Below are 13,799 nucleotides of genomic sequence, written 5' to 3'. Positions count from 1 at the left end.
TGAAGTAACAGTGGGTAAATGTGATTCCATATATTGTTTTTAATAAACAAACCTATCTCTGATGAAGGGAATGAAAGGAAACCCTGGTCCACCTGGAGCTTGTGGTCGAGTAAGTGTAAATTACCTTTATATATCATTTTTCTAAACCATTATATTAAGAAAAATCCAAATTTTTTGCATGAGGCAATAATGGATATCCTGTGATGCTCTAATCAGGCATGGCTTTTGCAAAATACTGATATTGCTGTGATTCTCACACAGATGAGATCATCTTTCATATGGAATTGCATACACTATCTATGCCTGATTAGACCTCACCTGGATCCAGCAATTTTGGCAGGGGATTGGACTGTCAAAGAACAGTTACAAAAATTCACAGGAGTTAATATTTAAATCAATTTCTAATCACTTCCAGAACAGGGGGCCTTAATTTTAAAATGCAAAGAACACTTTTTATGAAAGAAAGCTGGTATGAGTACTGTTTCCCTGTCTAGTCATGCTGTCTCCCTAGTGGCTTTCATAAAGGCTCCATGTGCACCTAATGGAAACCTTCTGCCTAAATTGTTCAGAAGAAATAGCTTTGTAAAAAGCTGAAGTGTTTGTGATATTGACAGAATACTAAAAAACCACTGCTGCTAATAACAATTTTGATTTCATTTCTGCTTGCTTGTAATTAGTAAGGTCTAGTGGTGTCAGAACATCAAAATTATGAATGAGATCAAAACATTGCTTTAATCAAGTGTTCAGTGTGAGGTACTGTGCTTTTCACTTCATTCCTGCAACTACTTTTCTTACCACCTTTCTCTTGAGACGGAGTATTATGATTATGTGGTTGGTGAAAAAGGGGATGAAGGACCCCCTGGAACTCCGGGACCAAAAGGTCAACGTGGCATGCCTGGTGAGTGGGATATCAAAATTACAATCCTGTAGTAAGAACAGTCCCGTCAAAGGGCTTATTGTAGACTGCGTTTTCAGCAACCTTCTGCCTTTACAAGACTATTTCCTAGACTCACATCTAATTGCTGACTTGAAATGTATTCTGAGATTTTGATTTATAGCATTATTTACCCTTAAAAATAATTGCCAATATGCAATAGTTGCTTAGAGTGGTAGATGCCTACTCAGGAAAAACCAAATTCTTATTTTAAATTTTAGGCTTAAAATGCAAATGATCAAAGTTTGTGTTCAATGCTATTGAACAGTGACTTTGTAGAGTATAGAGTAGTTTAACTCAAGTTTTTAATATCTTGCTTCTGCAGGGCCGCAGGGTCCTCCTGGAGCTGCTGGTAGACCAGGTATTTGCAATAATAAAATACAATGTTCTTCCTGTCTCTTACACTGAATCAGCTTTGTCAAATATTAGTTTCAGATTACTTTAAAAATATCTTTAAGTGCTAAAAAATTGTCACCCAAGAGCTTTGATGGGCCAAGTTCTTAGGTTAAAAATAATTTTTAAATGTCTGTAGATTCTCACTTTGATTGATATATTTCAAGATAGAAAAAGATTTGTGGGATGAACTTGGTGTATTTGTCTGTCACTCATCTTATTGAGTACTTAGGTTTCAGATGCCATTTCTTCTTTAATGCTGTTTTTGTATTTTTCCCCTTTGATTAGGTGTGTCAAGACCTGGTCTGAGAGGTCCCCCAGGATTTCCTGGGCCAAAAGGAGCAAAAGGAGAGAAAGGAAAATCTGGCTTGTGTATAGTAGGCCCTCCAGGACTGCCTGGTATTACTGGCAGGCCTGGTTCTGTTGGATTGCCAGGTCCTCCAGGAGAACCAGGTACTTCTAATTGCAGGTGTTTTGGATTTTTCCAGGTAGCTCTCTTTTAAATGAATTGTTGAATATCCCAAGTTGGAAGGGACCCATAAGGATCAGAATACTGTTTCCAGCTCATCCCTGCAACTTTTTTCTCCCTTAGCAAGTAGAGAATTGTCTGAATAATCTGTGATGTAATGGTGTCATGCTCATTTCATTAACAGGTAGAGTAACATTTGGAACTGGCCTGCCAGGACTTCCTGGAGAGCCAGGGTGTACAGGACCTCCAGGACCTCCAGGAGATACTGGCATGAGAGGTCGGTTTCAGATAACTGTCACTCAGAAGTAGATGGTACAATCTAGTAATCTTCATGGATCCTCATTAGAGTTTTTAAAAATTTAATTTTCCTTTTAAATAATTTGCTGAGTTCAGAGTTTTAAGAACATTCATTAGGGATAGTGAGATATCTTCCTCCCCTTACATCAATTGAAAGAGTAGTGATGTGCCAGTGCTGCACACGAGTTGTACAGAACTGTGGCAGGGTGTAGGTCTTCACTGGAACAAGCAGTTACTACAGATTGGTAGGGCTTTGTACTCTGTTATGTTCTTGCTGAGAGTTCATCTCTGAAAGAAGCTGCAACTTCCACCCACAGGAGCTGCTGAATCTCTTTGCCCTTTGCTTGTCATTAGAATGACCCTGAGTGTTGCAGGGCTCTGTTACTTGGAAATGTATGTCCCTTACGTACACTTAGAGTCTGGCTTATCAGTAAAGTGACTGTATCCAAACTTTGCTAAAACCTGACTTGAAAAAATCAAGTTTAAACCAAATGTTTCTGTCCTTTCAATTAATTGCAGTCAGTTCTGATTGACTTTCTGACCACAAGTAATTTAGTACTGTGTTAGAAGTGATCTTCCAACAACATTAAGGCCATGATTTACCCCTCTTGGCCAAAAAGTGTTAGCTACAACAAAGTAAGTTGCACATTAATTAAGCTTGAAAATGACTTGCTGTGGAACAACTAATGATTTGTTTTCATTCCAGGTGATGATGCTCGTGTGTGTACTGATTGTAGCTACATTCCGGGAATGCCTGGTTTTCCTGGTTCTCCTGGGCCTCGTGGTCAGGATGGCATGCCTGGTAAATTTTCTTGCTCCTAACAGAATAGTAGGAGTGCAAATGATTTTGGTTTTAGCATGAGAACTAGGTGTGCACATGTCTGCAGCCTGCAGTCCTTGAACTAGCCCTGATGTAGTGATGAGTGGGAGAGCCTGGGGCAGCTCCCTCTGCTGATATGAGCACAAGCCCTTAAAGATTGGAACTCAGAGACCTGATAGGCTTTAGGTGCAGCCTGAAGCCAGCTCAGTCTATGATGAGTAGTCACTGTAACAACTGAAACATTGAATACTGGGTGCAATTATTGGAGCTTGTCAAAATCCATGTCCTTGTTTTTATTTTTTTGCAAAATATGTATGTTTCTTTTGCAGGTAGAGAAGGAACAACAGGTCCAAAAGGTTCTCCAGGCTCTCCAGGCACACCAGGGCTTCCAGGGGCTCAAGTAAGACTGGTTTTTCAGATTAACATTCAGATCTCACAAGAATTATTTCAGAGAAAACTCATGGCTCATATTACGTGCAGTGTCATACTGGGTGATCTCAACAGGTTTTTTCCTGTAGTAATGAATGTGTCAGCATGGGAGGCAAGGCAGAGAATGTGATGAATGGCTTACGCAGCTTTACATGAGCCTGGTTGCTCAGCACAGCAAGTTAGCCCAGGCAGTGAGGCAGGTAAATAAATACCTGTGTGATTAACCTGTGCTGCTTGTTCTGGCTGGTATGAGTAGTCTAGAGTTACCTTCTGTTCCTTTATATAATTCAATAATCATGGCAGTGGCTGTAAAGCATATATGGATTTTTGAGTGCTGTGATCTTTCTCAGACTTCTTACTTCTCTTGTTTCCAGAATACTCAGGAGTTGCTAAAGCCCCAGTTGTGCAGAGAAGCTTGCTTCTCATCATACCCTCTTCAGGGGTGCAAAGGACACTCCCTCCAGGGAAATGTTTTGAAGAGGGAAGTCTGCCACTTGCTGCCACACACATGTCATTTGGTTGTGCTAGCTTGTGCCTGTAGTAGTAATTATTTATGGGGAAGTACAGCCTGTGCTGTCTAATAAAAAAACGTGCACAAGTATTAGTTGTGGTGGTTGCTGTACAGATGCAAAATGAGTCTGCTAACAGGCTTCCAGGAGCCCCCTAAGAGTTCATGAGCCCAAGATCACTAGAGCCCAGTGCGCTTTCAGCTGGGATAGTGTACCTGCTTTGTAACCTGTGGGGGAGAGAAGGGAGAGGGAAGTTAACTATGAACAGAGCCAGCTATGGCACTTAGAGTGTCCCTGGGGAAATATTCCAGTGTGGAGGAGAAAACTCTAACTAGGTCTTAAAGTCCTTCTTTTTGTGCCATGGTCTTACTCATTAAATTGTTACATTATTCCTGCTTGTAGTAGCATAAATGAAATGGTAGTCTTGCCAAAAGAAGTAAAAGCAGGAGAAAAAGAAAAGACAAAAAACCCCAAAACCTTATTCATTGAAGTGTGCTATTACAGAGAATAAAAATGAGAATAGGGAGAGGTATTTAATACTCTGGGGTATTTAATTCTGAAAAAAAAAAAGAAAACTTGAAAACAAATTACATTCATCTAGCACTGAAATTCTTTTGATAACTCTATTTTAGGGACCTCCAGGTTTAAGAGGAGATCAAGGACGTAAAGGATCAAAAGGTGAGCCAAGATATGTACATCCAGAAGGGCCAAAAGGTGAGCAAGGAGACCCAGGACCCAGGGGAGAAAAAGGAAGAAGAGGTTCAAGTGGATTGCTGGGAAGACCTGGCTCTAAAGGATCCAAAGGTTCTAGAGGTGAAGAGGTGGGTATGCACTTTGTGCAATTAATATGGAAGTCATGGAAACCTAAGTCAGTGTTTTATCTTGTACAACACTCTGTTTAATCTATGCAGATATTTCAGCTGAATATCCCCTACCTGACTGAGGGTACTGTCCTCAACTGTAACAACCAATATGCATGAAAGGAGGAGAGGAAATATTCTGATGTAATACCAGAGAGAGATGAGGCCAGTATAGGTACACATTGCTGAAAAACCTCACTAGTCTGGTGAGCTGTTAGTTTGGATGTGGATACTGGAGCATTCTGTTGGATTTCTATGATGGATAAAATCTTTTTTAGAAAGGATTTTCATCACTACTTATAATGCTTAATAATTCAAATACTTCCTGCTCAGTCTTTATGGGTTAATCTTCAGAGAACTGACCATAAAATTAGAATTGTTAGGGCAGAGCTCAGCAGAAACAAAAACTAACAATTGTTGTTGTCTTATGTTGGCTGAGAAACTGTTAACATGATTCAGATATAAATGTCTATAAACGTGAATCCACAGAATTCAAGGAGAGTCAGAACTGATGTGCGTCTGGTTTTTTTGCTAAATATGTTTAAAACAGAAGAAAAGTGTACAGTGCAACAACACAATGATTGGAAAAAAGTCAGATAATTATATTTATTTGTAGTATTTCCCTCTTAAAAGCCCTCTCTTTATAACCATTGATATTCAAATTTATTCATTAAATTACAAGTAAATCAGACAAAATTTTTTTTCTTAAATTATCAGAGTTACTCTGTTACTAAAATAATACAAGATTATAGTCAGAGAAATGGGAATTTTATTAAGAAAGCTGGTGTGGAAAGCAAGTAATTCTTGGTGTGCATGTGTAATCATTAGGGATTGGCTGGATCAAAAGGAGATAGAGGACTACCTGGATTGCCTGGTAGACTTGGGCTTCCTGGAGAAATGGGGCTTCCTGGACTGCCAGGTTATGGACCACAAGGAGTAAGAGGTTTTAAAGGCTCTAAAGGAATACCTGGACCACCCGGATTACCTGGAGAAGCTGGTTTGTAACTTCCCTATTTTACTGTGTTTTACCTATATTAAGGAGTACTTCATTAAAATTGCAGAGATAGATTGAAATCAAAGACATAATTTATGAAACATGGGAAACTTCTCCTTGCCATGGGACTTCCAGAGTATTGTCCCATCTTTGGTACCACTGAAGAGAGTATCAAAAATCTTAGGGTGATAAGATAATTGAGTTTGGAGGGGACTCTGTACAGTCTGAACTTCATCTCAGCACAGGGACAGCTATGAGATCAGACCAATTTACTCAAGGCATCATTATCCAGTTGGTCCTTGAAAACCTCCAAGAACAGAGACAGCACATTATCTCTGGGCAGTGTGTTCTAGTGCTTGACTGACCTCTCTGTGGAAACAAAAACTATTCAAATATGCAGCCAGTCGTCACCATTAGTGTAATCTAAGTCAGTGGGTTAAATGTAAAGGGCATAACAATTTTTGAGTGTTGGAAACTACTAGTGGAAGAACTCAGCTGGGTGGCAGATAGAAACAAGCTTGCTTAAAGATAATGCCCATTGAGCTTTTATGACATGGAGTAGAAGATTTAAGCACTTCTCAGTTGCATCATTTTCCTGGTGACTTCGTGCTGCTTTTTCTGCATCTCCCCTAGACTGCAGGAGGGCTGAGAGGAAGGCTGCAGGTGTCAATAAAATGCTTTTACTTAATGAAGCCAGGATGTGAAGGCTTTTCAAAATCTTTTCAAGTTTCAGAAATATGGCAACTTTAGAAGACTACATTTTTAGCCAAGTAGATTGATCACTCATATTTTTAAATGCTTGAGATTGACAAACTATATGCCTTTGTAATATTTTATAATGTATTTTCTGAAGGTCTGAAAGGAGAAACCAGTAGGGCAACTCCATTACCTGCATTGCCAGGACCTCAGGGACCACGTGGTTTACCTGGACCCCCAGGAGTACCTGGTAAGTACAGCACTCAATCAGTAAAATAGTCACAATCAGAGATTGGTTAACTGTAAGGCATCTTTGCTTAAAACTGTCCTTGCTTAAAACAGTCCTTAAAACTGTCCTGAACAGCACAGGAAGTTTTTTAACATTTTTATGGTAGTTTGTTTTTATAGCTGTTTCTGTTTCAAGCCTCACCCCTATAAGTGTGTGTTTGGAACCTTTCAAGAAGTGGAAGATTCGTGTCTGCATGTAGCTGTTTCTAGGAGTCTAGAATTTGGCCAGATTGCATTAAAATTTAACTCACAGACTTATAAATGCTTTGACACTGTGAATGCAATTAGCACTTTAACTGAAAACCTGCAGTCGAGAAACAGTGTCTAAATTCTAATATAATCTACAGCTGTGTCCTTATTTATAATGATAAACTATAATACACATAATCTTACAAGTTGATCTTCTGTGGTAAGATAATTCAGTTTATTTATTTTCTTTGGGCAGGTAGGGTTGGAGCAAGAGGTCAACCAGGTGATCCAGGACATTCAGGACCAACAGGTGACACAGGCTTTCCTGGGCTTGGGTTTCCTGGGAACCCAGGTCCAAAAGGTAAAATAGTCTTTTTGATCTTAAAAAAAAGCAAAACCAAAAAGAAAATTTAAGTACACTTTAAAATAATTAGCAAGTTAAAAAAAGAAAATCAATGAGCAAACAGATAAGCGTTTTTAGCAGTCTTGTAATTTGCTGCCTTAAAATTGCAATAGAAATCGCAAGCTTGAATATTTTGAGGTATTTCAGAGTATGAAGTCTCAAAGCTAACAGTAGGGAAATATTTTTAAAGACATTGATGCTTGCTGGAATACTGACTAAACAGGTGCAGCTATCTCATCTGAGTGCTGTACTTAATTCAGATGGATTCTCTTTACCTGGATGCGTGTTACAGAGACAGAGCTGTATAAGTGTCAGTACTTTATTTTTAATCAGTTTTGGTTATGTACAATGCAATACCTTCTCTAATATGCAAATAATATGAAGTATTTTCAATACTGTAAATTTAGCCATTCCTCATGCAAAGTTATAACTCCCCTTGAACCCTAGAAATACTAGGAAATTCTCATAATCCTGTAAGGACAGGAGTTAACAAAAAAACCCTCAGATACTGAAACTTGTACCAAGCTGCTTGCTAAAGAGAACAGTAGGGAACTGACATCAGAATGGCTTCACTTGAAAAAAAGAATGGTGACTTGCTTCAAGTCAATTAATTAACAAGCAATGTTACAGTCAATTTTGAGTGAATATGTAAGGAGCAAGATGCTGTGTGTCACATTAGCTCTGAAATCAAGATCCTCCCTTCAGGTCACGTAAGCTGCATTAGTGTCAGAGGCTCATAACTGCACACATGCAAGTACCCTTTTGTAAAACAAAGCATCTGCACTGCCATTGAATTCCTTTCGCAGGAGATAAAGGACTTGCAGGAGGCAGAGGGCCACCAGGTTGTGAAGGAAAGATTGGAGATCCAGGCCGAGCTGGAAACCTAGGACAACCAGGACAAAAGGTTTGGTTAGAAATACAGCACGAGCTTTTCCATTGGTCCTATTCATTCAATTGTATATTGAGCAAATAATTTAGAATTGTAAGGAATATAGGAATTCCTTAATTTCTTGACTAGTTATGCACAAACTATGAAATTAAATTATTTCTATAAAAAGGGGCTCAAGCCAAAATTTTAGATCCAAATACAAGATTTCTGAATTCCAAGTGTTTGGGATGTTTTCCCACTTCAGCTTTCAGACCACAATGAGGATATTGCATTGCCTACAGCAAAAAAAATAAGGCCACAGCTGCTGAAAAGATGCCTGTTCAAAAATCCAATTAAGCATGTATTTGGTGGGGGTCATTCACGAGTATGTATTTATTTTAAGCAAGTGCTCTGTTCAATTGAAGCATGAAGAAAGAAGGTGGGAGGTAATACTGCAGCCACTCTTGCTGATTAACAGAAGCTAATCTACTGATTCTTCACTACTCTGTAATTAGGATTCAATTTTTGAACAAAGTATTAACACCTACATTATTTGAACACACGGCATGTCTTTGTGCCTGTATGTCATTCTTTTGTGTGCTTTTTGACATGACAAAGGAAGGCGGTTGAGGTTGTGAATTTTTTTTTAATCTGTACTTGATGCCACAGAACATCTGGATGTGAAGTGGCCTATGTGCTCCAAGTGTATCATTAGTGACTAGCATAAGCTCAGGTCTACTGAGCTGCTTTATGAACTTAAGGATTTACTGGTACTCAAAACAACCAGCAGTTGTTTTGTTTGTTTTAGTCAGTCAGCTAAAAACCTACTAATTCAAACTTTCCAGTCAGAGAATGCACTTGGGACATTTGTGATAAAAACATTTTTCATGAACAACAGTGTTCAGAAGAATGATTTTAAAAAACACCAACAACTGACTGAGTATCCTGAGGCATATCTGGGTGCTGACCTCGATCATTTAGATAAATAATTTTATTTAAATATATGACTATGGTATAAAAATAAAGGAAAAGTTACATTTGCACAAACTTCACCCCCACTTTTAGATAGATGTTCAAAACTTTTCACAGCTACAGAAGGCATCTCAATGCAGTAAAGACCAAATGGAGGGAAGTGTCTTGCATTGCTGAGTAGCAACTTCTTAGGGCTAGGAGACAAAGTTTAAAAGCTGTCTAGATGAATTACTCAGCTAGCCAACAAGGAATATCCAGTGGTCTGCTGAATTGAAACCATTAGAAATTATTGTGCGAAAGATCCAAAGGGAATAAAGAGAATTACCCTAATAAAATAAGGTCATTATTACTCCAGTGGAGAAAATATTTTGGCAGATTTGCAAAGCAGAAAGGATTGTTTACATTTCTCTGTGTTGCAGGGTGAGCCAGGCATGGTTATTCCTGGAGAGCCAGGAAGAATGGGTTCACCAGGAGGTCACGGCAGTCCTGGCTCAAAAGGTGAAGGTGGACTTCCAGGACTCCCAGGCCTACCAGGGCATCCTGGGCATGATGGTGATGATGGCCTAAGAGGTAATGCTGCCAGAGAAGCTCAGGAAGCACAGCATGTTATTTAAAAAAAAATCAAGTCAAACAATGTTCACTGAAAGCCTTTGGCTGTGAATCCACTCTCATGTCTTTTAGGAGATCGTGGCTCACCTGGAGTTCCTGGAGACCCAGGTTTTCCAGGAAAACCTGCTGAATGTCTTATTGGCCTGCCAGGTTTGCCAGGTGGCCAGGGAGCTACAGGCCCACCAGGTAGGACTTTCTGACCCAAAAATGCCATTTGACTGGGTGACTCTGGGTTTTGTTTCTGCCTTCCAATGGCCAAGGGAGCTGAAATTGTTTCTGGATATTGGTTATGGAACACTATGCAAGAAAACAGGAGTCCATTTGAAAGATGCTTTTTCTGTAGATGGGAGGAAGCACATGCACTGATGAAGATGGATTAAGATCCAGATTCCATTGGCCAGTATAAAGAGTAATTACAAACTGACACAAATTCCACAGGAAAAGGGATAGATATTTCAGACATATCTCCCCTGTGAGACTGAACTTAGATTCTGTGGTGTAATGGGATTGATAAATAAATGAAAGGAAAAGCTCAGCTAGGTAGGAAAAGAATTTACCGTGCCAAAAGTACCTGCCAGTACTGCATATGATTTTCCTTTCAAAAAAACACACTCAGATATACAGCACATTCCTTCTCCTATATATGATCAGAAAGGTTTAAAAAAAATTATAAAGAAAGAATGCAAAATTGGTGGGGTTTTCATGTTTGCGTTTTTCTTTTTCTGGGAAAGAACAGATTTGTCTACTCTCACTTTTTTTTCTTCTTTTCAAAAATCCCAACCTACGGCCCTCATAAGATCTTCTGAACGTATTTGTTGCCTTACAGATCTCGTGTTTAGCCTCAAACAGGCAGAATTCAAGAAGAGTTTCATGCTTATGATGTAAAGATAGAGATGAAGGTTTGTTTTTCAGACAGATCTACCATACCTCACTGTCCTGCACTTTTCATAGGAGGAAGAGGTTTACAAGGCTCAAAAGGAAACCTAGGTCCTCCTGGTTTGAGTATCCCGGGAATCTACGGAAGGCCTGGGGAACCTGGATTAATAGGTCTTCAGGGAAATACGGGGTTACCTGGCCCCAAGGGACAGTCTGGAAGGCCAGGAATCTCTGGTTTGCCAGGTAAGGTTTCCCCAAGTATTTTTGATGTAGCAACTGAGTCTTTGCAGAAAGGTCATGTTTTTCCAGACTGAAGATGCTGAAATAGTTTTCCATCAACAGCTTTCATTTATCTTTGAGATATTTATGGAAAACTAATAAATCATTCTTCCTTAACAGATGAGCATATCTTGAAGGTCTCTTGACACAGTGTCTCTTGACAGTGTATTTCTATAATAGTCTTCTGAAAACAGCATTTTATATAGTTTTTTATATTGTAATGTATAAATAATACAGTAGGTTTTTATACAGTAATGAAGTAGTTAATATTCAAAGAAACTCCCCCCAGCACAATGGAAGTGCCAAGTGTTTAGTTCTTACTCAGTATCCCTTTTCAAATAGTTTGTAATGCCAGCTTCTTTTTCTTATAAGCTCAGATCTAGAATCTGACAGTCAGATCAAGCTCTGTCACTAACCAGAGCTAACTGTCACTAACCAGAGCTAACTTTAAGTAAGCTAAGTGGTCTCTGTAGGGCTGATTTGTTTGTTTTTTTCTTTCAGAAATATGTTAAAATTTGTTTTGAAGAATAAAACAAATCAGTCATATAATGCTTCTTATTTCTAACAAAGATTTTTCTTTAATACCAAATCATTACACTGTGGGAAGGAGATGGTGCGTGCCTTTTTATATTGAGAATCTGTAAAGCTTTTGATAAACATGTAGCACTTGACTCAGTTATGCAAACATAGACTTCTGGTGGCATTTGAGGGAGTTATTTCCCAGCTTGTCTTTGACTCCTGAGCCTGAAAGGAATGTCATTCCCACACATCTTATGACTGATCTCTCATCCCTGTGTGGGTATCTCAGATGCATTATCCTTACTGTTAGTTATTTAATTCATTAGTAGGAGCTGTTGCAGCTGCTAATTTAGGTAATTTGGGGGTTATAAGTCATGATTCTGTGGTTAAAGATGGGAAGACTGACTTGGACAGTTACAGAAACGGAAAAAAAAAAAACCAAGCAATTGAACACTGAAATGACAGGTATGTGTATAGTTTTCTGAAGCAATGTTGTGTTTAACTGATCTAATACTAACCAATATGTTCCTACTGCTTCAACTCCACAGGTACAAGGGGAGATCCAGGTGTAATGGGACTGTTAGGAATTCCTGGGCCCCCTGGCATGGTTGGAAGACCAGGCAACCCTGGTATCCAAGGCAAGTGACTGCTTTATCAGCCTTCCTTATCACTTAGAATACAGGAATTTCAATGCTCAAGTTAGTCTTGTGATCCATTTTTGTGTGTGTTATAACTCCTGAGTACAGATGTTGTACTGGAATTTCTTTGAGTTTTGGTAAATTTGTCTTCTGCATATGTACAGTCTGCAGACTTAATGACAACATCATATTTTTTAGGAGTTTTGATTTGCCATCTTTTCTTGTTAATTTTAAAGTGGCTGGTGATTTGCCCAATAAAGAGCACAGAGCCTTTTTGTTGGGTTTTTTCCCTCCTGTGTGGATGCCGTTATGATATTTATTTAACATACACAGGATTGTATGTTTAGTCACTATAAGAAATAGTTTCCATGTCTTGCTGGAATGACAAGCCTTACTTGCTACAAGTAATCTGTATTTGTAGGTGTTTTATTGATGATTGGAGCAGTTAAGAAGCTAGTTTAGGTTGTTTTGTAACGTATATTTACAGATGTAAATTACAATTGCTCTTGAAGATTGGCATTATCTGGTTTGCATTATTATATCATCTAGTCAGGTCTCTTCAGAAAATTTCACTCTATTTTCTTGCAGGTTCTCCTGGCTTCCCAGGAATAAAGGGAAGAAAAGGATTTCTTGGAGAAAAAGGTGAACCAGGTGATAAAGGCTTTCCTGGACCATCTGAGACCGTGGTTGGTATTGGGGACAAAGGAGAACGAGGTTTAAAAGGTACACATTCATTGTTCTGTCATTAACACTAGTCAGGGTTGTCATCTGTTTTGCAGTTCCAGCGGACTCTAAAATATAGAATAAATTGACTCTACTGCTGAGAGTACTCACATTGTTTTGAAATATTTTTTTCTAAATACTAGAACTGTCTTCTTATTTATGGGATACTTGGATTTAAATTGAGTATTCAGTTCAATTTCAAGAAATCCTAATTTCTTTAAAAAGCTCTTATTTTAATCCTAAATCAGTAGTACCAGGAGGCTTCTGTACATATGTGCTATAGATTCATGTTTTTACACGTTTAGTATCCTGTGAGCACAGAAATGGCTACACTTACCAACCAGATACTGGATTGCAAAGACCTTAAATCTGCTCAGAAATACTTGACTGCCAGAAGAACTCCTTTGTTTGCAATATTAATATAGACTCTCTAGATGAGCTGTAGATGCTTAACTAATGCTATCTGGCTTTTTCTATTGGTATTTTCTTATTGAAGCTTTCAGGAACTTCCTATTGCCTCTACATGAAAAATACAGAAGGTGTTGGATTTGAGCTTGTGTTCAGAGTGAAAATGCTTTATTTTTGTTTCGTTAGCTTAAAGAGTTATAGAATTTTGAACTTTGTACAAAAGTTATATTCTTAGATGTTGTTTTGTAATATTTTTTAAATGAAACTTCATTTTAGGAGTTCAAGGCCGAGTGGGTGTAAGGGGAGAAAAAGGAGATGTTGGTGTGCCAGGTCCACCAGGTGTTGATGGGTCTGAAGGAATGCCTGGTCTACCAGGTATGGAATACATATATTGAAAATCACTGTGCCATGTGGACAGGGAGGTACTGCTGCTCCAGTGCACACCAACTTGGCTCCAGCAGCAACACTACATTCTCTCTATTAATTCTCAAGCTTTCCTGAGAATTCTGAAACTGAGCAATTTCAAAAGCTGCATTTTGGAAATCATAGCAGCTATCACCAAATGATTCTTTGTTTTCTTTCAAATATAGACCATTTTTTGGGATGACAAATAGAAAATAGTATTA

At 38.6% G+C, this 13,799-nt stretch overlaps 1 protein-coding gene across 1 annotated transcript in view; it reads left to right on the top strand.

Moving 5' to 3' along the window:
- Positions 1-13,799, top strand: part of COL4A3 (collagen type IV alpha 3 chain) — a 57,656-nt gene that overhangs the window by 27,226 nt on the left and 16,631 nt on the right. Inside the window, exons 18-35 of the mRNA XM_068200909.1 lie at positions 68-109; positions 811-898; positions 1,260-1,295; positions 1,616-1,780; positions 1,981-2,073; positions 2,800-2,895; positions 3,243-3,313; positions 4,484-4,672; positions 5,540-5,708; positions 6,559-6,651; positions 7,135-7,239; positions 8,088-8,185; positions 9,541-9,691; positions 9,803-9,916; positions 10,682-10,849; positions 11,953-12,042; positions 12,631-12,765; positions 13,450-13,548. Coding sequence (XP_068057010.1) covers positions 68-109; positions 811-898; positions 1,260-1,295; positions 1,616-1,780; positions 1,981-2,073; positions 2,800-2,895; positions 3,243-3,313; positions 4,484-4,672; positions 5,540-5,708; positions 6,559-6,651; positions 7,135-7,239; positions 8,088-8,185; positions 9,541-9,691; positions 9,803-9,916; positions 10,682-10,849; positions 11,953-12,042; positions 12,631-12,765; positions 13,450-13,548 — 2,002 coding nt within the window. The remainder of the gene's footprint in view (positions 1-67; positions 110-810; positions 899-1,259; positions 1,296-1,615; positions 1,781-1,980; positions 2,074-2,799; positions 2,896-3,242; positions 3,314-4,483; positions 4,673-5,539; positions 5,709-6,558; positions 6,652-7,134; positions 7,240-8,087; positions 8,186-9,540; positions 9,692-9,802; positions 9,917-10,681; positions 10,850-11,952; positions 12,043-12,630; positions 12,766-13,449; positions 13,549-13,799) is intronic.

The sequence above is a fragment of the Anomalospiza imberbis genome, chromosome 10 (genome assembly GCF_031753505.1).
Source record: "Anomalospiza imberbis isolate Cuckoo-Finch-1a 21T00152 chromosome 10, ASM3175350v1, whole genome shotgun sequence".
In the NCBI taxonomy this organism is placed as follows: Eukaryota; Metazoa; Chordata; class Aves; order Passeriformes; family Viduidae; genus Anomalospiza; species Anomalospiza imberbis.
Note: the sequence above shows the minus strand (reverse complement) of the source record. Positions and strands in the feature narration are given on the sequence as shown.